The 25,403-nt window shown below is 47.4% G+C and overlaps 1 protein-coding gene and 1 long non-coding RNA gene across 11 annotated transcripts in view; one reads left to right on the plus strand and one right to left on the minus strand.

The window, feature by feature from the left end:
* The window catches only part of LOC126521198 (ankyrin repeat domain-containing protein 16-like), a 100,082-nt gene that overhangs the window by 28,948 nt on the left and 45,731 nt on the right, over positions 1–25,403 (minus strand). For 4 of the 10 annotated variants that reach the window (XR_008610285.2, XM_055065728.2, XM_050169813.3 and 1 more), the window contains exons 5-7: positions 22,056–22,207; positions 12,004–12,162; positions 11,862–11,940 (exon numbers count right to left, since the gene is read on the minus strand). Coding sequence is in view for 9 of the 10 variants with exons in the window: in XM_055065728.2 (XP_054921703.2) it covers positions 11,862–11,940; positions 12,004–12,162; positions 22,056–22,207 (390 nt within the window). In the remaining variant the exon portion in view is untranslated. The other 6 variants (XM_055065726.2, XM_055065722.2, XM_055065723.2 and 3 more) reach the window with 4 other exon arrangements.
* Positions 6–4,392, plus strand: LOC140218923 (uncharacterized). The gene is made up of 2 exons (XR_011895060.1): positions 6–1,063; positions 1,141–4,392. It is a non-coding gene; the product is annotated as an uncharacterized lncRNA (long non-coding RNA).

A 25,403-nucleotide genomic window follows, 5' to 3' on the forward strand; every position in this document is an offset into this window, starting at 1 on the left:
TTTAGAAAGTGGAAAGTGGCACACCTTAGGCAAATGAGACCAGTAGCATATTCTTTAATTGTTGCGACTTACTCGTACTACTTTCAAAGTTCAATTACTAAGCTAGTACACCTTAGGCGAATGAGACCAAGAGCATATTTTTCGTCATCATTTCGAGTTAAACTATTTTTTAAGTGGAATTGGTAATTTCCTCAAATGCATGCTTGAATATTCATTTTAAAGGCCAATTGCAATGAAATTTTTGACCACATAAGAAGCCCAGTTTCAGGTCATTTAGACATACAATAGCCTCTGTCAAAAATCTTGCATTTTAAATACAGGTCAATCCGTCACAATTCTTCATACTGAAACTGAAAAAAAAAAAAAAGGAAAGCTGCCATTATCGCCTGGCAGAAGTGACGTACAGTGGAGAATGTAGAGAACCAGCCCGTGCTGTCTGCTTGCTTGTATTCTGTTCCGGTGTAACGCGAAGTGTTTACCGAGTCCAGCTGGTTTTCTCTATCTGGTAGTCTACATTCAGGGGCCTCGATGTGTTCTGCTTCTGCTCCAAGACTGCATTGGGGTGGCCAAGCTAAAGGTGTGGTATAGTCTAGCTTAACACGGATGCAATCCATGTGTGGCACAGTTGCGCTACATCGGTAAAAATTGGATGCTCTACAGTCTATAGTCAGGTACAACTTTAGAAAAAAGGAGCTTTTACTCCTCCGAGGCGGATGCACACGAGCATCCTCCAATGGGCACACACTCTGGACTGACGTCATGAGCCGAACGGCTGGCGAGACCACCGACGAAAATGGCCGCCCACGCTTCAAACTGGGCCAAGTCGGTCAGCCCTTGTTAGAGTGAATTCCCGAACTGTTTTGCAGGAATAGAATGTGTCCTATCGCATTCTAGAGCAGCTGGAACAGGGTGCTGTTCAGGTTCACTGAAGTGAGTGTGTTACGACAAACAAAGAAGTGCTCGCTCGCTGCGCACTTGTCTGCTAGTGCTGCGGCAACAACTGATTGCCCCGCTGCTGCGGGTAATGCCAATTTTTTATGTGAACACCCCCTGGCACGCTTCGGCCTCCGTGGCCCCAACCCACGGGCTGCCCTGCTTTCAGCTTTGATCCCCCCACTACCCCTTGGGTGCTCTCCCGAGGCCTCCATTTGTCGGTTACATGTGCCCTCCTGGAGCAGTGCTATCGTCGCGACAAAAAAAGTGACCCGTGACGTATACAACACCAGTCAGAACCGTGCCCCTTCAGACACAGCGATCACCAAATGGGGTGTCCGTGCCCACTACCTCAGCGTGCGGGTGTGCCTGCCTTCACGTACTCGTTTTAGGCGCGGTAACACTGGGTCGATACGAGACCGCACAAGACGCTCACGCCAACAATTGACCGACTATTCAGCACAGTGCGTGGCTGAAACCATCATAACAGGCTGACGAAGCAACCATATACAACTTAACCGACGGGCGCGAGCTGTCGTACCGCGACAGGCTTGCTTGTCGACGGCACAGACAAAATCAGCGTGCCGACCATTGTTTGACCGAACCCCGCACGATTGGCTGTCGAACCAACACCATAGCGACAGCGTCTTCGTTTGTATATATAATTAATCGTGCTCAATATGAGTCAGAAATGCCTACCCAGTTGAAATGCACAAGCTTCAACCCTCTCAAGCCGCGCATGTGAAGTTTGAGCCAATGTTGATACTGTTCAGCGAAGGTTAAGCCTGGCGCAGTGAAGTTCGTGCGCCCGCTACAGGCAGTCCTGAACTGAAATGTAAGCAATTAGGATGAAGGAAACTGCTTTTATAGTTTGGTTCTGGCCTTAGCGATTTGAAATCAACTACACTTCACCTCGCACGGCGTATACACAATAAGCGTCAAGCGGCGACATAGTGCTGTGCCAACATACGTATGTACGTCAGCGATCCTTGCTGCTGGTCAAATTCCCTACGTAGATGGGTGAGTCTGTGCGTATTGTTATGCTGAGACATTTCTTAATTCCATAGATTCACTGTTTACTTCTGCATCAAACAGGAAACAAGAGACGATGAATTCGGTATACAGCAGCATAAACAACCGTCTCACTCAGTTATACCAGCAGTGTCAATGCTGTCATCCACATTTTCGCGAGAGAACACAGCCTATAAATGAGCACGTATGCCGAGCACAGTTTGATCTAATAATGCTTTATGGCATGAGCAAACTGCAAGTATGATGGAGTTAAAGAAAAGCGAGAATCAGTAATAAATTAACAGCCCGTAAAGTACGTATCTGCATCATAGTTGCCATTGTTTAAGTAGTTCGGCCGTTCATATTTACTCGTCTCAGGGTGGAACAGCATTGCAGATATACGCAGATTTGTATGCTTTGCTATGTTTTGACATTATTTCTTATGAACGATGCATCTTTTCTGCAATATTTGACGCTAACAACTATATGTGGCTGTATTTGTCGATGTTTACGTAAACAAGTGCACCACTTTGATAAATTCCATGTGGAAGGCTGTGTGTAAAGACTTTTTGAATATGTGAAATGTCTGAATGATGTGTAAGAAGAAAGCTCTAAGTGCAGAAATCACTGACAACAAACTACAAGGCAGCTGTGTCTGCAGACGGAACTCAGCGTGCCTTTGTCGGCCGCACTGTTTGCGCAACAGTGCACTCAGGTCTGCTCACTCAATAGTTGGCGAGCGCTACATGGCTTCCAGGGACGAAATGCTGCCCCGGAGAAACCATTAATAATTATTCGAGATCCACGAAACGTACAACCAATGTGCACTCAACATGAGTGCTGGTACACAAACCAACCGGTGAATGCCCTGGCACCCTTCCAAAATATTTCCAGCGGCGTGCGGTAGAGGGCAGCACAGGAAAATGAACAAGGCGGATTACTGCCATCTGTACTAAGGATGATAAGTAGCCGAGGCGTGGCATGGCCGGCCTAGAGGGGCTCGGCTCGTTGCTAAGTGTGCGTAAACTCATGGCCAGCCAGGCCGGACTGCGGCCGTGATAAAACTTCGCCTATTTTGCTCTGGTAGTATAGCAATCCTGCATGGCTTGCTGCCGCATCTACACTATGGCCGCCATGTCACATTCTTCTTTGTGACAAATGCAGCATGCAGTTCCTGCTCGTTTCTGGTGCTGTGGCAGAAAGAATTTCGTTCGTCTACTTCGATGCATCCGATGCAGAGACGCACGAAATATCTTGAAGATATGCACTGAAAGGATCGTTTGAGAATATTGCCAGTAAATACGACTTGCCTTTTGTTTGCGTGTGCCATCGCGGTATATAGTACTTATAGTCACCTCAAGAAAGCGTTTGCCAAGCAAATCTTGATGGGTGACTGTGCTGTTGAAATGTGGCTTGTGAAGCTTCGTCAACTGCAGTTTACATGCTTTGTGTGTGTTGGCTGGTCTGCGTCGCACTTGCCTGCTGCGCCGCAGTGCACGCTTTCGCTCTGAAAGCTGGGACAGGAAAGATGTGTTCGGCCTTCCTCTACTCGGTATTATGTACTGCATAGCCATTGCTCGTGTTCGAGTACATATTCAAGCATCCGATGGCCATGCAACGCATCGGCATTTTCGCAACAGGGAGAATGCACGCCAAGAGAGACGCCCGTCAACTCACAAATAATGAGAGCAATGTGCCTGGCTGTCTAGGTACGTGCAACGTGGCGCAACTGCGAGATCGGCAGCTACGTGCGGTTCAGTATTCGGCATATCCGCAAACCGCTTTGCCGCCAGGTGCACGTATCGTCTGCATAGGCGCTATTTAATAACTGCTAATAATAAAATGAGGCAATTACCAGCCCTGCAGCTTTGCCAAGATTACTTTGAGAGTATACGCTAGGCACTTAGTCAATTTAGCCCAAATGAAATTTTGTTGCAGTTGGCCTTTAAAGGGCCCCTCACCAAGTCTGGCCATTTTGAGCTGACAAGCGCAGAGCATACAATGCGTGCTAAGGATCGTGTTTGCAAGCAATTACATCGCTACGTGCTGCGGAAAAGTCAAATTTCAATCCGAATGTCGTTTTCCCTTTCCCTCGTAACCGCACTGCAATCCGGATGGTGACTTACTCGTGTCCCTGCGCCTACATTCTCATGTCCGCAGTGTGACGCCACTCGTGGCGACACGTGGCTTCGAGAATTATTCAAGGCAACATCTGTTATATGTGTGATCGTATAAGGGGATATCGCACTAGCATGTAAAAAAGGACACGGACAGGAACATGAAAAAAGACACACATGTTCCTGTCTGTGTCCTTTTTTACGCGCTAGTGCGATGTCCCCTTATACGAATAACCACCAACTAGCCCAGCTTTCTGCCTTAAATATGTGTGATCTGTTGCTTGAATTGATGAATTGAAGTTGAGATAAATAATAAAACACCCAAACAGAATGTCTGCATGTTTTTTGTTTTACTTCCACTTCGTCTGCTTGTTCCCATGGTCATGCAGTCCCGTGCGCAGGTACTGAAACTATGCCATTTTCTACCGTGCTCCAGCGCGTGATCATGCTCTGCGATCCACTTGTTCTGCCTCAGTATTCGTGTATCACTGAGTTATACCGCTAGTCATGTGTCCTTGTGCACAGCGCGCAAAATCCTGCGCTGCACAAAACAAGACAATCACAACAGCTCACGCGTTACGGCGTCAGCAGAAGTGTGCCGCATGACAAAAAAGCAAAGAAAAAAAAGAAATTGAAGGCGGGGCCCGCGACTTATACGTCACGCGATCCTCGAGGTCCGGCATGGGAAAACACAGCAAAGAAATTTCGCTTGTGGAGGCTAGACAGGGTGAATGGAGAGAGAGTCTCGCTACGCAGTGGAGCTCGCCTTCTGAAATTATGGGTTCGCGGCACTGACATATTTTTATCTTGGCTATTAATGAGCCGATTTCAAAAATTTTTGAGCCAGAAGGCTCCCTAGAGGACACGTGACAACTTCCAGCATATAACCAAAATTTGCTATGGGGCCTGGTGAGGGGCCCTTTAAGGCATAAGTTGCATAGCATTCTAAGAAATACTCTAATAAGTTGTTTATACCATGTTATCTTTTATGTGTTTCTTTTGCATAGGCCCTAAAGAAGCTGCAAAATATTTAAGAAATGACCTAAGTGCATGTTTGTGCATCTGAACTACAGATACGGGTGGCATCTGCGACTGTGCTGCAGCACCTCCTCGCTGAGGTGTGGTTGTCTATATTGTCACGTGGTCGTGACGTCAAAGGACACAGTAGCAAAACTGTGAAAGGCAAAACTAGCTTTTATTGGGCGAACCTGTGCCCACAAAACAGGCTACACTTAAAGCACAACGAGAGCGGCGAACACAGTCGGCGATCGTCGTAAATCTGATCAGCGGGCAAGCGCGTCGGCTTTTATACAGCAGTCGTCGAATGTTCCAGACTTATCGTTGGGACCCGCGTGCCTTCCACATAGTTCTACACCATTCGCGTCAGGCGATGAAATCAGATAACACAAGGTTCGGCGACAACAGACCGCGGATAGAAGCATCGATAACTTTCCAGAAACTTCGGATACATGCAGGCGCGTACCGCGCTGTGTGATAGCATTTGCTAGGCGGCGAAGCGTGGTCGCCCGATAAAGATAAGTACACGTGTCAATACCCCCCTCTTAAAAAAAAAGCATCGACCCGATGCTGCAAACAAACGAAAGTAATACACAAAAGCACTCGTAGCAAAGAAAACAACAAAAATAACGAAGTTCGTCAGCGTCCGTAAAAGGGTTTAAGGCGCACCACGTGGACCACTTCAGATCGTGCGCGGCGCCGCTGTGAATGCGAAATGCCGTCTGGCACGACCTCATAGTCCAGAGCGCCAATACGTCGGATGACCTTGTAGGGTCCGAAATAGCGCCGCAGTAGCTTCTCACTGAGACCTCGTCGCCGTATCGGGGTCCATACCCAAACACGGTCGCCGGGCTGGTACTCGACGAAGCGTCGTCGGAGGTTGTAGTGTCGGCTGTCGGTCCTCTATTGGTTCTTGATCCGGAGGCGGGCGAGCTGTCGGGCTTCTTCGGCGCGCTGGAGATAGCTAGCGACGTCAACATTCTCTTCGTCAATGACGTGGGGCAGCATGGCGTCGAGCGTCGTCGTCGGGTTCCTGCCGTAAACCAGCTTAAACGGCGTGATCTGTGTTGTTTCTTGCACCGCCGTGTTGTAAGCGAAGGTTACATACGGCAGGACCGCGTCCCACGTCTTGTGCTCAACGTCGACGTACATCGCTAGCATGTCGGCAAGGGTCTTATTCAGGCGCTCCGTGAGACCATTAGTTTGCGGATGGTAGGCAGTTGTCCTCCTGTGGCTTGTGTGGCTATATTGCAGAATGGCTTGGGTGAGCTCTGCTGTAAAAGCCGTTCCTCTGTCGGTGATGAGGACTTCTGGGGCGCCATGTCGCAGCAGGATGTTCTCGACGAAAAATTTCGCCACCTCGGCTGCGCTGCCTTTCGGTAGAGCTTTTGTTTCAGCGAAGCGGGTGAGATAGTCCGTCGCCACGACGATCCACTTATTTCCGGATGTTGACGTCGGAAACGGCCCCAACAAATCCATCCCAATCTGCTCGAATGGTCGACGAGGAGGTTCGATCGGCTGTAGTAACCCTGCTGGCCTTGTCGGTGGTGTCTTGCGTCGTTGACAGTCTCGGCATGTCTTGACGTAACGGGCGACGTCGGCGGTAAGACGCGGCCAGTAATACCTTTCATGTATCCTCGACAGCGTCCGGGAGAATCCGAGGTGCCCAGCAGTTGGATCGTCGTGTAAGGCGTGCAGTACTTCTGGACGCAGCGCCGACGGAACAACAAGAAGGTAGTTGGCGCGGACTGGTGAAAAGTTTTTCTTCACGAGTAGGTTGTTTTGAAGCGTGAACGAAGATAATCCACGCTTAAATGCCCTAGGGACAACGTCGGTGTGCCCTTCCAAATACTCAATAAGGGCTTTTAGCTCCGGGTCGCCTCGTTGTTGATCAGCGAAGTCTTCCGCGCTTATTATTCCAAGGAAGGCGTCGTCATCCTCGTTATCTTGCGGCGGCGGGTCAATGGGGGCGCGTGATAGGCAATCGGCATCTGAGTGTTTTCGACCGGACTTGTATGTTACAGTGATGTCGTATTCTTGTAGTCTGAGGCTCCACCGTGCCAGCCGTCCTGAAGGGTCCTTTAAGTTAGCTCGCCAACACAACGCGTGATGGTCGCTGACCACTCTGAATGGCCTGCCATATAGGTAGGGGCGAAATTTCGCTGTAGCCCAAACGATGGCGAGGCATTCCTTTTCCGTTGTGGAATAATTGCCTTCCGCTTTTGACAACGACCGGCTAGCGTAAGCTATCACGTGTTCATGTCCATCTTTTCTCTGGACTAGAACGGCACCGAGGCCTAGGCTACTGGCGTCAGTGTGGATTTCGGTATCGGCGAGCTCGTCGAAGTGCGCAAGTACGGGCGGCGACTGCATGCGTCGTTTGAGTTCTTCAAATGCGTCGGCCTGCGGCGTTTCCCACTTGAACTCGATGTCACATTTAGTTAGCTGTGTTAGCGGCTCAGCGATGCGTGAAAAGTCCTTGACAAATCGCCTGTAGTAGGCACACATGCCAAGAAATCTACGCACTGCCTTCTTGTCGGTGGGCTGCGGGAACTTTGCGATGGCAGCTGTCTTCTGCGGGTCGGGGCGGACTCCAGACTTGCTGATGACGTGGCCTAAGAACAGAAGCTCATCGTAGGCGAAGCGGCACTTTTCTGGCTTCAGAGTGAGCCCTGATGACTTGATGGCCTCGAGTACTGTTGCAAGCCGCCTAAGGTGATCGTCGAAATTTTCGGCGAAGACAACGACGTCATCCAAGTAAACGAGACAGGTCTGCCACTTCAATCCTGCTAAAACCGTGTCCATCACGCGCTGGAACGTTGCAGGCGCCGAGCACAGTCCAAATGGCATAACCTTGAACTCGTAGAGGCCGTCTGGGGTGATGAAGGCGGTCTTTTCGCGATCTCTTTCGTCGACTTCAATTTGCCAATAGCCAGACTTGAGGTCCATCGACGAGAAGTATTTAGCGTTGCAGAGCCGATCTAATGCGTCGTCTATCCGTGGAAGGGGATATACATCCTTCTTCGTGATCTTGTTCAGTCGACGATAATCGACACAGAAACGTAGGGTTCCGTCCTTTTTCTTTACCAGGACAACAGGGGATGCCCACGGGCTTTTCGACGGCTGGATGATGTCGTCGCGCAGCATTTCGTCGACTTGTTCTCTTATAGCTTCACGTTCCCGCGTCGAAACTCGGTAAGGGCTCTGGCGTAGTGGTCGAGCGCATTCTTCGGTTATGATGCGATGCTTTGCGACTGGTGTTTGTCGAATCTTCGATGACGCCGAAAAGCAGCCTTTGTATCGTCGAAGCAGACTTCTGAGCTGGTGCTGCTTAATCACGGGGAGACTTGGACTTATGTCGAAGTCTGGCTCGGGAACTATGGTCGTCGGGGTAGATGCGACAGAATCCGAGAGGACAAAGGCATCGCTGGTTTCCACAATTTCCTCGATGTATGCGATCGTCGTGCCCTTGTTGATGTGCTTGAACTCCTTGCTGAAATTTGTGAGCAACACTTTCGTGTTTCCTCCGTGCAGTCGAGCGATCCCTCTTGCGACGCAAATTTCACGGTCGAGCAGTAGACGTTGGTCGCCTTCGATGACTCCTTCTACGTCAGCGGGTGTTTCGGTGCCGACCAAAATAACAATGCTGGAGCGAGGCGGGATGCTCACTTGATCTTCGAGCACACTCAAGACGTGGTGACTACGAGGGCTCTCCGGCAGTATCGCTTTATCTTCCGACAGCGTTATTGACTGTGACTTCAGGTCGATGATTGCGCCGTGTTGGTTCAGGAAGTCCATACCGAGAATGACGTCTCGTGAACACTGTTGGAGGATAACGAAAGTGGCAGGGTAAGTCCGGTCATGAATGGTTATTCTTGCCGTGCAAATTCCAGTCGGCGTGATGAGGTGTCCTCCTGCGGTGCGAATTTGAGGGCCTTCCCATGCAGTCTTAACCTTCTTCAACTGGGCGGCGATGTGTCCACTCATGACGGAGTAATCGGCCCCTGTGTCGACTAAGGCGGTGACTGCGTGGCCGTCGAGAAGCATGTCGAGGTCGGTGGTTCTTTGTCTTGCGTTACAGTTAGGTCGTGGCGTCGGATCACGGCTGCGTCGTGTTGAACTGAAGCTTGAACGTCGCGTCGTCAAGTCGTCTTTCGTCGGTGTAGTCTTGGCTTCCTGACTTCGTCGGGACAGCGGCGTGTCGTCATTAGGACGTCGAGATGGTTGCTTCGTCGTCTTCGTCGGCGGCGGAGGATCTTCGTCAGTTCGACGAACAGCAACCGCACCTCCATCGGTTGCTGCTTTTAGTTTTCCGGATATGGGCTGACGGACCGGCCGCGGGCTGGGCCAGTGTATGGTCGGCGCTGCGGCGACAGGTAGCGGCCTGGTGACGGCGAACGAGAAGCTCGTCGAGGGCTCCACTGAGTGGCGGCGAGGTAGTCGGCGATATCGCGAGGTCGTTCGCCAATCTGTGGCCGCGGCGCGTTAACGGCGAAACCTCGCAGTCCCATCTCCTGGTATGGGCATCGGCGGTACACATGGCCGGCTTCCCCGCAGTGGTAGCAGAGCGGGCGGTGGTCAGGAGCGCGCCAAAGGTCTGTCTTCCTCGGGTAGCTGCGCTGGGCGACGGGTGGTCGTGCTGGCGGCGGCGGCGGCGGCGGCGGACGACGGAATTGCGGCGTGACAGGGCCCTGGCGCGGTCGCGGAGGGGGACCTTGACGGCGCGCGACGGCGGCGTAGGTCATCGCTTGCGGCTCCGGCTGCGGCGATTCAGGGGCTACTCCAAGTTGTTGTTGGAGTTCCTCCCGCACGGCGTCGGCAATCGAAGACACTTGAGGCTGTGATGGTGGGAACAGCTTTTGTAGCTCCTCCCGCACGACAGCTCGGATAGTCTCGCGTAGGTCGTCGGTGGCCAGTGACTGAACTCCGGCGTAGTTGGTCGCGTTCGTGCGGCGGTCGAATTGCCGGTTTCGCATCTCGAGTGTCTTCTCGATGCTGGTGGCCTCGCGAAGAAACTCGTCGACGGTCTTCGGTGGGCTTCGTACCATCCCGGCAAAAAGTTCCTCCTTCACACCACGCATGAGTAGGCGGACTTTCTTTTCCTCGGACATTTCCGGGTCGGCGTGGCGGAATAGGCGGCTCATTTCTTCTGTAAAAATTGCGGTGGTCTCATTTGGTAGTTGCACCCGGGTTTCTAATAGCGCTTGGGCTCGTTCTCGGCGTACGACGCTTGCGAACGTCTGCAGGAAGCCGCTTCGGAAAAGTTCCCAGGTCGTTAAGGTGGCTTCTCGGTTCTCGAACCACGTCCTGGCCGCGTCTTCCAAAGCGAAGAAGACATATCGCAGTTTGTCGTCGCTGTTCCAGTTGTTAAAGGTAGCGACTCTCTCGTACGTCTCAAGCCAGCTTTCCGGGTCCTCGAAAGTTGAACCGCGGAACGTCGGAGGCTCCCTGGGCTGCTGCAGCACGACGGGTGACGCTGGGGCTGCCATTGGTGTGGACGTGGTGGCCATCTTCCTAGTCGTCTCAGGCAAAAGTCCGTGCTCCGGGGGCAGTCCTTGCAGCCTGCGGCTACCTCGCTGGTTCTTGGCGACGTTGGTGTCTTCCGAGTGAGGGCTTGGGTCACGGCTTTGTGGGGGCGTCCGGTACATGAACGCAAAGCACCTCCACCAGATGTCACGTGGTCGTGACGTCAAAGGACACAGTAGCAAAACTGTGAAAGGCAAAACTAGCTTTTATTGGGCGAACCTGTGCCCACAAAACAGGCTACACTTAAAGCACAACGAGAGCGGCGAACACAGTCGGCGATCGTCGTAAATCTGATCAGCGGGCAAGCGCGTCGGCTTTTATACAGCAGTCGTCGAATGTTCCAGACTTATCGTTGGGACCCGCGTGCCTTCCACATAGTTCTACACCATTCGCGTCAGGCGATGAAATCAGATAACACAAGGTTCGGCGACAACAGACCGCGGATAGAAGCATCGATAACTTTCCAGAAACTTCGGATACATGCAGGCGCGTACCGCGCTGTGTGATAGCATTTGCTAGGCGGCGAAGCGTGGTCGCCCGATAAAGATAAGTACACGTGTCAATATTGACACCATAAGCAAACTCCTGGACCTTCTAACTCCTTCACTAAAGCACACACATATTCACATTTGTAGCAATAAAAGTTGTTTATACCATGTTATCTTTTATGTGTTTCTTTTGCATAGGCCCTAAAGAAGCTGCAAAATATTTAAGAAATGACCTAAGTGCATGTTTGTGCATCTGAACTACAGATACGGGTGGCATCTGCGACTGTGCTGCAGCACCTCCTCGCTGAGGTGTGGTTGTCTATATTTTTTTTATTTATTTATTTATTTATATTGACACCATAAGCAAACTCCTGGACCTTCTAACTCCTTCACTAAAACACACACATATTCACATTTGTAGCACAAGCTCAATCAGAACTGTCCCAAAATGTTATGCGACACATCTTAAAAATGACTTTCATCGCTGCTTTTGAAGTTGATGCCCTATCTTGGCATGCACTACTGTGCACACGGCACCTCAAGGGGATAACGAACATTACTTAACAAACCTGTGATCACCATCTTAACAGTGCATCAAAGCCTAGTGGCTCAAAAAGAACTGTCCAGGTTTAGAAAACAAGCAGTACAATGCTTAGACAAAGTAGAACTAACATAAAGAATTTAAAACTTCTTTCCTATGTGCCTTTGCAGTGTTAAACTACGTACAGCTTCATGCAGAAACTAAAGTACTGGCAGCATATATGCTTACCTGTGCGGCCCTTGTTATCTCTGGCATTGCATATAGCACCTAGGCCAATCAGCAGTTTAACCACGTCATGTTGGCCCACCTGAAAAAAATTAGCACAAAGTGGCCGGCTGGTGTAAAAGACATTTTTCTAGCATAAACCTGCCTTGGCAGACAGATGGAGTGGAGTCTGTCCCCATGAGTTGATGCTGTTGACGTCTAGGGCATATTTTTCAATAAGTGACCAAATAGCAGATATGGCACCTGCCTGTGCTGCCAGGTGCAGGCTGCTATTGCCCAATACATCCATCTTGGTTATGTCAACCTGTTTGTAGAGAGGCATTTAGTTAACACATAAAATACCTGGATAAAACGCTTTTTGAACATAGTAAGAAAACGTTGCCGATTTGTTGTATAGGCTGCTGTGGACATGTGAGCCAAATAGATTCCCTGCTGCACTGCATGCAGCGGGAATCTTGTCAAAGAACAGCGAGTTTTTGACGAGATTCTGCAATGTTGTCTTCTGCAATATCGTCTTGCAGCAGCATCGCAAGCAGCTGGACCCGCCAATGCAATTAGCCGATATTCTGATCACGAGAGCATTCTCAGCAATAAATAATCGCTAATCTTGAGGTAAATAAATGAAACATATATATGTCTGCAATCTCTAAAATTTTAGACAGAAAAATCATTTCATTTTTGCATTGCTCATCTACAGCCACCAATTGTGCATAGCTACATTTGCTGCGCATGGCCTCCCAAGAGAAAGCAGCGGCGTACTGCATAGCATAGTCTACCGCGACCGCAACAGGGTGCTGCAACAAAGCCTTTCGCCGCCGCACCCACAACATTTAGATGGGCTTTGCTCTCTTTACATTTCCACTGTGTAGGCTCCAGCGAACTCGTTGAGACGAAAAGAAAAAGCCAGGTATTGGTGCAATAATCCTTTTTCGAAAAATATTTGCAGCACGAGATTCACAAGATAATGTCTTTTAATAATGAGGCCATTTTTGATTAGTTAGAAAAGTGTTTCGGGGTCCCTTTAAAGAGAGATTTTGCATTCATAATGAGAACGGAGTTCGTGTAATGAAGAAAATAAAAAAAAAAATGGAAAATCAGAGTAGCTCCAACTGCTGTGGACTATGGTACCTCTGAAGTGACGCCGGCACTGGCTTATTCACAGAGAGCTGCATAGAGGTAGGCCAGGTGGAGATTATGCCAACTATTCCGTTTTGGCACGGGCAGTTCAACTAGCAGCACATTCTGCAGCAATATTGCACACAACAAAGTGCATACTGGCACACAGAAAATGATAATAGGCTGCTAGACGAATAACCTATCAATTTATCTTGACTTATGCTCCTTTAGTATCTCTTTAATTCAGCATTCCCAGGTCTTTCACAGAGGATAGTCAATATAGGAATAATACCCACTGCAAAGTTTTCTGGGAGGAGGGCCCAAGGTAGTGTATTATAACCTTTTTTGAGTGGAATCACTGCACCTCTATGCCTGATGCGTGTTGTGTCGCAAGTAGTAGAGGTAAAGTGCATTGGGCGCTGGCGCATGATTTAAACTGCATTCACCAAATTGGAAAAGAGTGTTCAGGAGCTCATTCGACACCCAAATCTTGCCTCTTTGAGGAGCAAAGTGCAACTGATGGTGGTTCAGAGTACACTACACGCGTGTGCATGCATGCAAGCCTTGGCGCTTGCTCGGCACTGAGCTAATAGCAGCCGGCGACGCTGGTCCACATTTGCATGGTCGATACAAAAGCTTCCTGCCAGTGAGGCATTGCACAGCGAGTCGTTTCTGGAAGCTTGCTGCTAGCGCATTTTCACAAATTCCACAAATAGCCAGAAATAGTTGCATGGAGTGCACTGCCACATACACGCATCGCCACAGCAAAGTATGTTGCATTTACGTTATGTTGACAAAATCTGTGCAAAATTTGTCTGTTGTAGCCGATAACCCATTATAGCTAGTTGACATAAAAATTGTTACAGCGCAATCACATGCAACCACAAGTAAGAAGGACGGGACACAGCGCTTGTGTCCCGTCCTTCTTACTTGTGGTTGCATGTGATTGCGCTGTAACAATTTTTATGTCAAGTATGCACCAACTCGCCCAGAAAGAAGTTTTAATGAAATCATTATAGCTAGTTTTGCTAAAAGCAGAATTATTGATAATATAGGCAGACCAAACTAAGTGTGAAGAATAGTGAGCTACATTCGAGAACATCTTGTATGTGGATCCATTGTAATGGGGCGTGGACTAGTAAAGTAGTATGCGCCGCGCATGGTGCATTGTCCTCTCTGTTCGTCGGAATGGCACTTCTATTCGAGTATGCTGTTTGAATGTAATAACTTATCCAAATTTTTTCGTCTTGTGCACAAGCTCAAGAGGGGGGGGGAGGGGTAATGATGCACAAAAAAAGGACGAGGAGAAACACATAAAACATTGGGCTGCTTGGTGCATCTGTTTTGTTCTCGCACTACAAGCTGTATTCCACCTCACTGCAGTGCAGTGGAAGATGCAGCTTGAATGAATGAATGTTTGATGTTTAATGGCGCAAGGGCCAAGTATGGCCAAATAGCACCATCATCATCATCAGCCTGGTTACGCCCACTGCAGGGCAAAGGCCTCTCCCATGCTTCTCCAACAACCCCGGTCATGTACTAATTGTGGCCATGTTGTCCCTGCAAACTCCTTAATATCATCCGCCCACCTAACTTTCTGCCGCCCTCTGCTACGCTTTCCTTCCCTTGGAATCCATTCCGTAACTCTTAATGACCATCGGTTATCTTCCCTCCTCATTACGTGTCCTGCCCATGCCCATTTCTTTTTCTTGATTTCAACTAAGATATCATTAACTCGCGTTTGTTCTCTCACCCAATCTGCTCTTTTCTTATCCCTTAATGTTACACCTATCATTCTTCTTTCCATAGCCCGTTGCGTCGTCCTCAATTTAAGTAGAACCCTTTTCGTAAGCCTCCAGGCTTCTGCCCTGTACGTGAGTACTGGTAAGACACAGCTGTTATAAACTTTTCTCTTGAGGGATAATGGCAACCTGCTGTTCATGATCTGAGAATGCCTGCCAAACGCAGCCCAGCCCATTCTTATTCTTCTGATTATTTCCGTCTCATGATCCGGATCCGCCGTCACTATCTGCCCTAAGTAGATGTATTCCCTTACCACTTCCAGTGCCTCGCTACCTATTGTAAATTGCTGTTCTCTTGAGAGACTGTTAAACATTACTTTAGTTTTCTGCAGATTAATTTTTAGACCCACTCTTCTGCTTTGCCTCTCCAGGTCAGTGATCATGCATTGCAATTGGTCCCCTGAGTTACTAAGCAAGGCAATATCATCAGCGAATCGCAAGTTACTAAGGTATTCTCCATTAACTTTTATTCCCAATTCTTCCCAATCCAGGTCTCTGAATACCTCCTGTAAACACGCTGTGAATAGCATTGGAGAGATCGCATCTCCCTGTCTGACACCTTTCTTTATTGGGATTTTGTTGCTTTCATTATGGAGGACTACGGTGGCTGTGGAGCCGCTATAGATATCTTTCAGTATTTTTACATACGGCTCGTCTACACCCAGATTCTGTAATGCCCCCATGACTGCTGAGGTTTCAACAGAATCAAACGCTTTCTCGTATTCAATGAAAGCTATATATAAAGGTTGGTTATATTCCGCACATTTCTCTATTACTTGATTGATAGTGTGAATATGGTCTATTGTTAAATAGCCTTTACGGAATCCTGCCTGGTCCTTTGCTTGACAGAAGTCTAAGGTGTTCCTGATTCTATTTGCAACCTTAGTAAATAGTTTGTAGGCAACTGACAGTAAGCTTATCAGTCTATAATTTTTCAAGTCATTGGCGTCCCCTTTCTTATGGATTAGGATTATGTTAGCGTTCTTCCAAGATTCCGGTACGCTCGAGGTCGCGAGGCATTGCGTATACAGGGTGGCCAGTTTCTCTAGAACACTCTGCCCACCATCCTTCAACGAATCTGCTGTTACCTGATCCTCCCCAGATGCCTTCCCCCTTTGCATAGCTCCCAAGGCTTTCTTTACTTCTTCCGGCTTTACCTGTGGGATTTCGACTTCCTCTAGACTATTCTCTCTTCCATTATCGTCGTGGGTGCCACTGGTACTGTATAAATCTCAATAGAACTCCTCAGCCACTTGGACTATCTCATCCATATTAGTAATGATATTGCCGGCTTTGTCTCTTAACGCATACATCTGATTCTTGCCAATTCCTAGTTTCTTTTTCACTGCTTTTAGGCTTCCTCCGTTCCTGAGAGCATGTTCAATTCTATCCATATTATACTTCCTTATGTCAGCTGTCTTACGCTTGTTGATTAACTTCGAAAGTTCTGCCAGTTCTATTCTAGCTGTAGGGTTAGAGGCTTTCAAACATTGGCGTTTCTTGATCAGATCTTTCGTCTCCTGCGACAGCTTACTGGTATCCTGTCTAACGGAGTTACCACCGACTTCTATTGCACACTCCTTAATGATGGCCACAAGATTGCCGTTCATTGCTTCAACACTAAGGTCCTCTTCCTGAGTTAAAGCCGAATACCTGTTCTGTAGCTTGATCTGGAATTCCTCTATTTTCCCTCTTACCGCTAACTCATTGATAGACTTCCTATGTACCAGTTGCTTCCGTTCCCTCCTCAGGTCTAGGCTAATTCGAGTTCTTACCATCCTATGGTCACTGCAGCGCACCTTGCTGAGCACGTCCACATCTTGTATGATGCCAGGGTTAGCGCAGAGTATGAGGTCTATTTCATTTCTAGTCTCGCCGTTCGGGCTCCTCCACGTCCACTTTCGTCTATCCCGCTTGCGGAAGAAGGTATTCATTATCCGCATATTATTCTGTTCCGCAAACTCTACTAATAACTCTCCCCTGCTATTCCTAGTGCCTATGCCATATTCCCCCACTGCCTTGTCTCCAGCCTGCTTCTTGCCCACCTTGGCATTGAAGTCGCCCATCAGTATAGTGTATTTTGTTTTCACTCTACTCATTGCCGATTCCACGTCTTCATAGAAGCTTTCGACTTCCTGGTCATCATGACTGGATGTAGGGGCGTAGACCTGTACAACCTTCATTTTGTACCTCTTATTAAGTTTCACAACAAGACCTGCCACCCTCTTGTTAATGCTATAGAATTCCTGTATGTTACCAGCTATATTCTTATTAATCAGGAATCCGACTCCTAGTTCTCGTCTCTCCGCTAAGCCTTGGTAGCATAGGACGTGCCCGCTTTTTAGCACTGTATACTATGCTTCTTTTGGCCTCCTAACGTCACAAGCCCTATTATATCCCATTTACTGCCCTCTAATTCCTCCAATAGCACAGCTAGACTCGCCTCACTCGATAACGTTCTAGCGTTAAACATTGCCAGGTTCATATGCCAATGGCGGCCTGTCCGGTGTCGGCAAATAGCACCATGCTAGTGTTAATGAGTTCGCAGTGGACTGATGGATTCTGTGAAGTTAGTGACATGGCTATAAAGGGGCCTAAAAGAGTTGATGTAAATTGCATACAATCTACGTGTAATAAAATTATGGCAATGACTAATTATGTGTACTATGAACATTAAAATGCATTGCGAAAGAGTGATGCAATGCAGTATATTATAAAAATATTTTATTATAATATATTATAAAAATATAAATTATATTATGTTATTAAAATTAAATTAATGAAAGTAAAATTAATTTACTGCTACAGATGCGAATGTCCACCAATCAAACATACTTAGTGAAGCTGCAGCACTCTAGGTTTGACCCAAAAGAATGAAAAACAAGTGCATTTGGTAGGCACAATGCGAAGCATATTCTAATTGAATTTGATCTAAAAATAAGGTAGCTCTAGACACCATGTCCCCCCTTAAAGAGGCCCTGAAAGAATTTTCTAACAAATCGTAGAATGACATCACTATTAAATTAGGTTGCCTCACGAATCTCCTGCTGCAAAAAAAGTCAAATTCTTTAAGCACAAGCAAAGTTAGATGGAATGCGATTGGATCAATCGGTTGCTTTCAGTCTCCTTTCGTTTCCGCTAGCGTGCTGGAAGTTACACGGGGGAGACTGCAAGGGGTCTCAAGGGAGCAATGCACCGCTGGCCCCGCCCAAAGGTTGAACGCAAGACCTACGCTATGTTTTTCATCTCGGAGGCCATGCACAGCAGATGCAGCAATCCACAACTTATGTTTAAACCAGCAGTAAAAAGATGAAATCGTTCTTCTGTCTTTTTTGAAATCACAGACAGATAACTTTCATTTAGTATTAATCTCAAATGAGCAATAATTGTATAGACTTCCCAACCTCTGCTAGGCAGCCCTATGATGATGATTTGTTGGCATCCCTTTGAAACGGGGCGGGGACAAATCGTCACCTAGCCTGCTTGAGTTACTCAGGTATGCTATTAATGCTTTTCCTTCTAGCATTTACAGCGAAGCTGTTTAGAGCTAGTTCTCCCAGGATCATGCCCATGCATAGACTCAAAACTGTCATCATCAGGATTGGCTCCAGCGTCGTCCACTTCCACAGCTGGCTCGTTAATGCCCCTCGGCACGACCATGCAAACACGCTTGTGCCACTACTCCCGCATTCATTGTCGTCATTAATTAAGAAACACAAAGACATAGCCAGTTTTACAGCAAAGCTGCGAAAGGCTAGTTCTCCCAGGATCGTGTCCATGTGTAGACACATAACTCCCCACATGTCAGCCGATCCAGAAGATAGTGAAATACCGGGCCGACCAGTGGCGGAGGTGAAGCATGTGTTAAGCACTCCCCATATACGCGCCGATCCTGAAGGCAGTACAATGCTGGGCCAACACACGGCGGAGGTGCACTTCACCATTAAGGGACCCACATACACAGCTTCACTGATCATCCTTCTTCACAGAGTGGAAGGGCACTTAGTTTTTCTTGCTGAGACCTCTCTAACCTTCTCTATCTACCTTGTACTGCTGCCTATGTCTATAATGGATCCGGCCATATCAGTCTCTTCCCTGCTTTTTACCACCAATACTCTAAATGTCTCTTGCTTATTTCAACTGCTGACTGATTGATACTTCCGTCTACTTTAAATCCAAGCGCTTCTGGAAGTTGTACGTTATGTACTGGTCTCGCTGGGTAAATCTCTTCGCATTCCATTAGGATGTGCTGAGGCTTTCGGATTTTTGATGCAGCACACACATGCCTCATCTAATTGCGAATATATGCTTCAGTATATTTTTGTACTTGGGCAACCAGCTCGAGCCTCAAATAGCAAGGCACTTTCCTTCGTGTTAACATACAGATTTTCCCTTCTAATTTTTTTCTTATTCTTGTAAGTCTCCATGGTCTTTTTCATTTCCATTCTCTGCATCCAATTCGCTGTCTCTGTTTCTCTCACTTTCAATTACCCTGTACTTCTTTGCCAACTTTCTTGACCTCTTAGAGGTACAGATACTTGTGCACTTTAGCTGCCCATTTATTTTGATCCATGTTCCTTACTCTTCAAAACGAATTTTGCTTTGTGCTTCTCTGACTTCAACCGAGGCCCAACCCATGTCCCCTTGCACTGCCTCATTTGCCTCATTTGTGGTATGCCATGGGCTCCCAAAGCCAACCGGCCCACTGATCTTTGGTTAACATCCAACTTCGAGAATACCTCCGATTTTAGGCACAGAATTACATTTGCGGAGAAAAAAAGAAATGGATGCTGCTGAGCAGCACTGCTCATGGGAGCAAACTAATAAGTTGCAAGGCAGTGCGGTTGCGTAGACATGTTGTGTATGGGAGTACAGGCTGTGAGTTTGGGTCTCCCGTGCACATATTCACACAAGCCTGCTGTTCAGTGCCACAACAGCCTGGAAAACATGAAAGGCTGACACCCGCTGATGAAATTCTACATATTTCCAAGCAGGTAGCTCAAAAAAGAAAGGAGACAAGAGTGTACCACTGCTGTTTTGGTAGAGTGAAGTAAATCACACAGGTTTGCTTTTTTGATGTTTTTGCAAGCGAAATTTTTATCCATATCAAGCTAAGAATAAGTTCAGGGGGCTCGCATGAACTAGGGCTCATAGCCTCCACTGGGTGCTACCGCTGAGCATCAGCAGGAGTGGAATGATGCGGTGTCACTGCTTGTTAAAAACGAAAACGAAGAAAGAGGTAAAGGATTTTTGGAAGACAAAAGAAAGTGTGAAGAAATGTGTGGAAAGCCACATCACAAGTACCAAGAGACTATTTTAGCATCACGGTGCAACACAATCACTGTGATGTCCCTGAGGTGTCTAAACCCATGATGAATTTACACCTTTGTCGCTTAGGCACACTGGAGCATTGCAGAGTCCAATCTGAATCGGGTGCTTCTACACGGGCACTTTTGACCATGGTTTTGCAAAATCCGGATACAGCAGAATCTGAATGCAATCGTAGAGTGTCATCTGCACCACAATTCTAAGTGAGCTCAAACAACTTTATCTGGATTGTTGGACCATGCAACAGCTACCATTCTTGATCACAACCAAAAATTTTGATCTGTATCAGGATTCATCGCCATCAAAAGTGCCCATGTTGCACTGGTATTAAAGAATGAATGAGACCCAAAGCGATTCAAGCTGCCACTGCCCTCCTTTCGCAGCCTAACTTGCGGAGTCAAGATCCCACACGGTACAGTCCGCATTCTTTTAAGAAATGGGCTACGTAATCACACACATGTGCTAAAGGACTCAATTGCTTGCAACTTGCTACCACAGAAACATGAACAATCAAGCACGTGCTGTCAAACATACATGAGAAAGCACAATGTGTGTCACATGCGAAATACAGCCGACGCTCAACTCTTCACTCAAAGCACATAGAAGGAGAACCGCAGCGATATTCTTCATACAGCGAATTGTTCGTCACAAGCAAAAATTTGTCATGACTGAGCTACAAGGTGAAGCAACAGCACTGCCACAAATAGCAAGCACAAAGTAAAATGGCAAACTGTGCGCTTTGCCTACTACTCTGATTGCGCTAGTACCACAAAACTTCGTGAGACACCGGTGGTGACACTCCGCAGAACTCTGCCACAAGCTCCCAGCAGTAGCCATGCCGGTAAAATTTTGGAGCAACTGGTGCAGCTGTCCCGTTCCTGTTTTGACCACAGCAATTTGCTTTGCTTGAAAGGACTATCACTTGAGTGAACACTAAGCATCAAGAATCTTCATCATAGTCGAGCTCTAAGCTACACAAAGTGCCACTGTTATGAATGGGGCTGACGGGCTAGAGTTCTGTAAGTGTTGAACGCACTATGACATGACCTGGCAGCGGTTGACAAAGTTGGGTGGGTAGTACAGAAAATATGCCGTCCCGTAGAGTAACGTGGGTCTTGCTCGTTTTGTGCTTTGTTTTGAGTTCTGTGCATAGTTCTAACACTCAAAAAGTATTCTATACGTACGTAAGCCGTCCATTTTGTGCTACCAAATGCAGCACAGGCCATGGAATGCGGGGGATTTTTGCCTGACAAACCGTGCCGAAGGTGGGCGGACCCAGTGAGTTGGTAGCATGGTATACATTAACTCAAGGCGAGTATACGCCAGACTACACTGAGCAGTGCGTGGTCCCCAAGCATTGTCATCGCCGTTATTGCTGCGTGAATTGTCATGAGGTTCATGGGCGTGACACGCTGGAATTTGCAGCACACTGTGCGACTGTTTGATTAATTCATTACTTAATTCATTCATTGTTAATGGGCCACGGTTCTGAGATTGTACACATGCTTAAGTGAATAGACATATATTGCAACAGTCTGCCGTTGCAGCTTGGCACTGTGTGACTTAAGCAGTACACACATGAAAGCGACAGCGCACCGAAACGCCACCTGTGACTTCTCATATGCAGCGCATGCATTCAGCACAGCGCATTGCACCCTTGGTGGCGGAAGGCATGCTACAAAGCCTCTCATACACAACATGCTCCAAAATTCCAGTGGCAGTGCAGCTAAGACGAGCAGATATACCACGGCGCCATGCATTCACCAGCAGAACATCGCATTTTGTAATACCCAAAACCGATAAGTATGGCATAGAGGGCTCTGTTGACCAGCGCTTCCGCAGCACTGCCTGTACAGCGCATCAGGCCTATAGTTTGTTTCAGCAAACAGATTGGGGTGGCACTAACTAGCATAGAAAAGCAGTCATGACATGGCAGTGCAGAAAAATGCACCTTTTGGAGCTCTGCCAAGCAGTCCATAATGGCCACCTGATCTGCCTGTGCAGCATCCATGAAGGGTGTGGTGCCACAGTTGTCGGCCACATCTGGCAGGTAGCAGCCCCTACTCAGAAGCAGCTTTACACACTGCACATGGCCATGTAAGGCTGTGAACATAAAAAAAAAAAGGTAAAATGCAGCCTTCAGTAAAGTTGGGAAACAGTAAGCAATATGTAGTGTACTGCTTGGTCATCAATTAACTCTGCAGCAACCCTGTCCAAAATTCACACAAGGATGTCTAATAAGAACACATCAAGCCACCTGGTTATCCTGACAAAAAATACACCAGTAGGAATAATTGTAACAATTTACATTATGCACATGACCACAGTAGACAGAAATATGGACTAATGTTTTTGTTTCGCATAGCTGTGATGCCACCTAATGTCAGTAATAATTAAATTCAGGGGTTTTATGCATAAAAACAATATGACGTTGAGGCACGGTGCAGTGGGGGACTCTGAAATAATTTTGACCATTTGGAGTTCTTTAACGTACACCCAGTGCATGGTACACAGGTGTTTTTGCATCTCTCTCAAATTAAAATGTGGCCGCCATAGCCGGGATTCGATCCCACAGCCTTGAGCATAACAGCACAGTGCCAAAGCCACTACTTCGCAACAGCGGGTACATCAGCAATATGTTTGGATGCCGCATGACACTGGCAAAACTGCATACCGATGCTAAAACATTTCTTGTTTCTGTGGTAATGTGCATTTATGACAGTGTTATAAAAGAAATCTTACTGTCAGATCAGGTTACGATTTGAACATACAGGTTCAGTTCGGGGTTAGCTGCAAAACAGAAAAAATCATGGTGTGAACTACCTCAAACCACCCACAATGTGCTGTGAATCTTGGAGGCTGTATTTCTGTCATATCGAAATGAGCGAGTCAGTGAAGCAGTGGGTTTACGTGAAATTCTCCGTGCAACTTGGAAAATCTTTTATGGATAAATATGAGATGCTACAAACAGCTTTTGGAAATTTAGCATTAGGGAGCACTGCAACGCACAAGTGGTGGAAACATTTTAAATAAGGCCACACTTCTGTTGTAGATGATGATCATTCAGGAGAACTACTGACTTCAAAAATTGATTCCATTGTGGACAATCTGAATGAAGAGATTCGTTCCAAGTGTCGCCTGATAGTTCGGGAAGTACGTGTAGAGGTTTGCATCTCAAATACTGTGTCATTAGATTCTTACTCACACGCTGGGAATGTGCAACCTCACAGCGAAGTTTGTGCCACGACTTTTGTCAGATGAACAAAAGCAAACACAAGCAAATACAACTGAAAGTGAGCGAAAAGCTTGCGGGATGATATAATTTTTATGAAAGCATCATTACTGGGGATGAGACACGGGTTTACGGTTATGATGTGGAAACCAAGCGTCAGTCATCACACTGGACGGGAAAATTTTCAATGCGATCCTAGAAGGTGCGAGGAAGGTCAGTCCAGTATGAAGGCCTTGTTCAGTCTTTATTGTAATAGCAATTATATGGACACTCACGGCGCATTTCTGCTGTCACCATGCCGTGATGTTCTGTATAAAGCCCAAGGGCGATAATACCGTCGCCACGCACCATATGCTAATGTGTGAGTGAAAGCATGCGATAGTGATCCAACGATGGCGGCTCAATCGCATGCGTGCGCAAGGAAGGAAGCGCACCATCTTCCGTCACACGCACGGCAATGGGGGGGCACTGGACTCCGCAATGTCCAGTGTCTGTTGCCACTTTGCCAATGGATGTTTCGGGGAACAATATGTCATGGGTAGCAGAATAAGAGACATGCCTTCTCAAACATTCCTCATCGATAGACTAATGCTAAGAACGGCAAAACACGAGTGGCAACATTTAAGGCAAATTTCTTTCCTGCCCCACTATTTTTTTTTGCTAGAGTTCTGGAAAATGCAGAGAGATAAACGATTGTGTGCATGCCAGATCAGAGTTGACCCAATCGGGTCGCTGGCATGACGTGATTTGTTGTGAGGTGGTTTGGGAGGAGCTCCTGACCCCTAGGGAGTGTTCTGGAGGATGGAGCAGTGCTCTGGACCACCAGTTCTACAGAGTTTTATGCGTCAGATACCATGTTCACTTGCACACAACTGTCTATAGATTAGTGTATATAAAGCCTAGTTACCTTATAAGTGCAAAGTGGAAAAGAAGGAAATGAAATGGGAAAAAGTAGGATGGCAAAAACCCACGAAGGGGCAAAGGAAGAAATTCGTAAGGGAAACAAAATGCGATAAAATAATGAAGTGGCAAAAGAAAGAGAAAGGAAACGAAGCTGTTAAAGAACACAATGAGAGAAAAACGCACAGGGAAGCTATTTCGCCAAAAGGAGACAAGGACATGTAGAAGGAACGAGCCCAGCTTCAATCCAGGATGGCAAAGAGAAGGGCGAGCTGGAGGCTAGAGGAGAGGAGTGGTTCATGGAGATGGCAGCAGCCTGTTGGAGGCAGTGCCCTAGCTGCCGCGGCTTTGACCCATGAGCTGAGTGGGCACAAATAAGGATAACTGCAGCTAGGACTTGACAGCGCCTTTGCCACGAGCTCCTGTGGCTATGCTCCACAGGCCTAGCAGAGAGGGCCGAGCGATTCAGGCGCATCAGTCCCGCACCTTCTTCACCTTTAGGCAAGACCAGCTGAGCTGACATCAGAGGCAGAGACGCCAGTATGCTCAATGCATCAGCAAACAGCATGATGCAATGTTGAAGCCAGCTATGTTGAGTCAAACCGAAGATGTCAGCAAACTGATGTAAATGTGTTGAACTTCATTAGGCTTGTTTTGTTTTTTATAACATTGTTGCAAGATTCTAAATATGTGTTGTATATATACTTTGTATATTGTTAAGGTGTTTCTTTGATGTACTAAGTGCAGGTACTCGAATGACTAATGTGTGTTTACCGGGTCCCTTTCTGTCGCCTGTTGGCTGGAATTGCATCACAGGGGTCAGAAAGTTTATTGGCATATACTCATTTATAACCAATTAAGTCAAAGTTAAATTGCGTTGCTGTTGGCCCTTAAAATAGCCCTGAACCACCCCTTGGACTTAGTGAAGAAACATACTCCACTGATAGCATGTGCTGCTGTGAACAAAGCCAAATTTTGCAGTCGACGGTGGTGCGTGGAGCTCGCAAGTGGAGCAGGACGTTGCATTTTCTTCAAACAGAGGCCTTCTGCTCACACTTTTCGAGGCTGCCTGTGGGTGCCCCTTGACATCATTGGGCAGATTCCCACAGAGCGTTGCCATTGGCTGATGGGACATGAAGCAAGCAGGATGTTTGGATTAAAGCGCCT

This window comes from Dermacentor andersoni, chromosome 6, assembly GCF_023375885.2.
Source record: "Dermacentor andersoni chromosome 6, qqDerAnde1_hic_scaffold, whole genome shotgun sequence".
In the NCBI taxonomy this organism is placed as follows: domain Eukaryota; kingdom Metazoa; phylum Arthropoda; class Arachnida; order Ixodida; family Ixodidae; genus Dermacentor; species Dermacentor andersoni.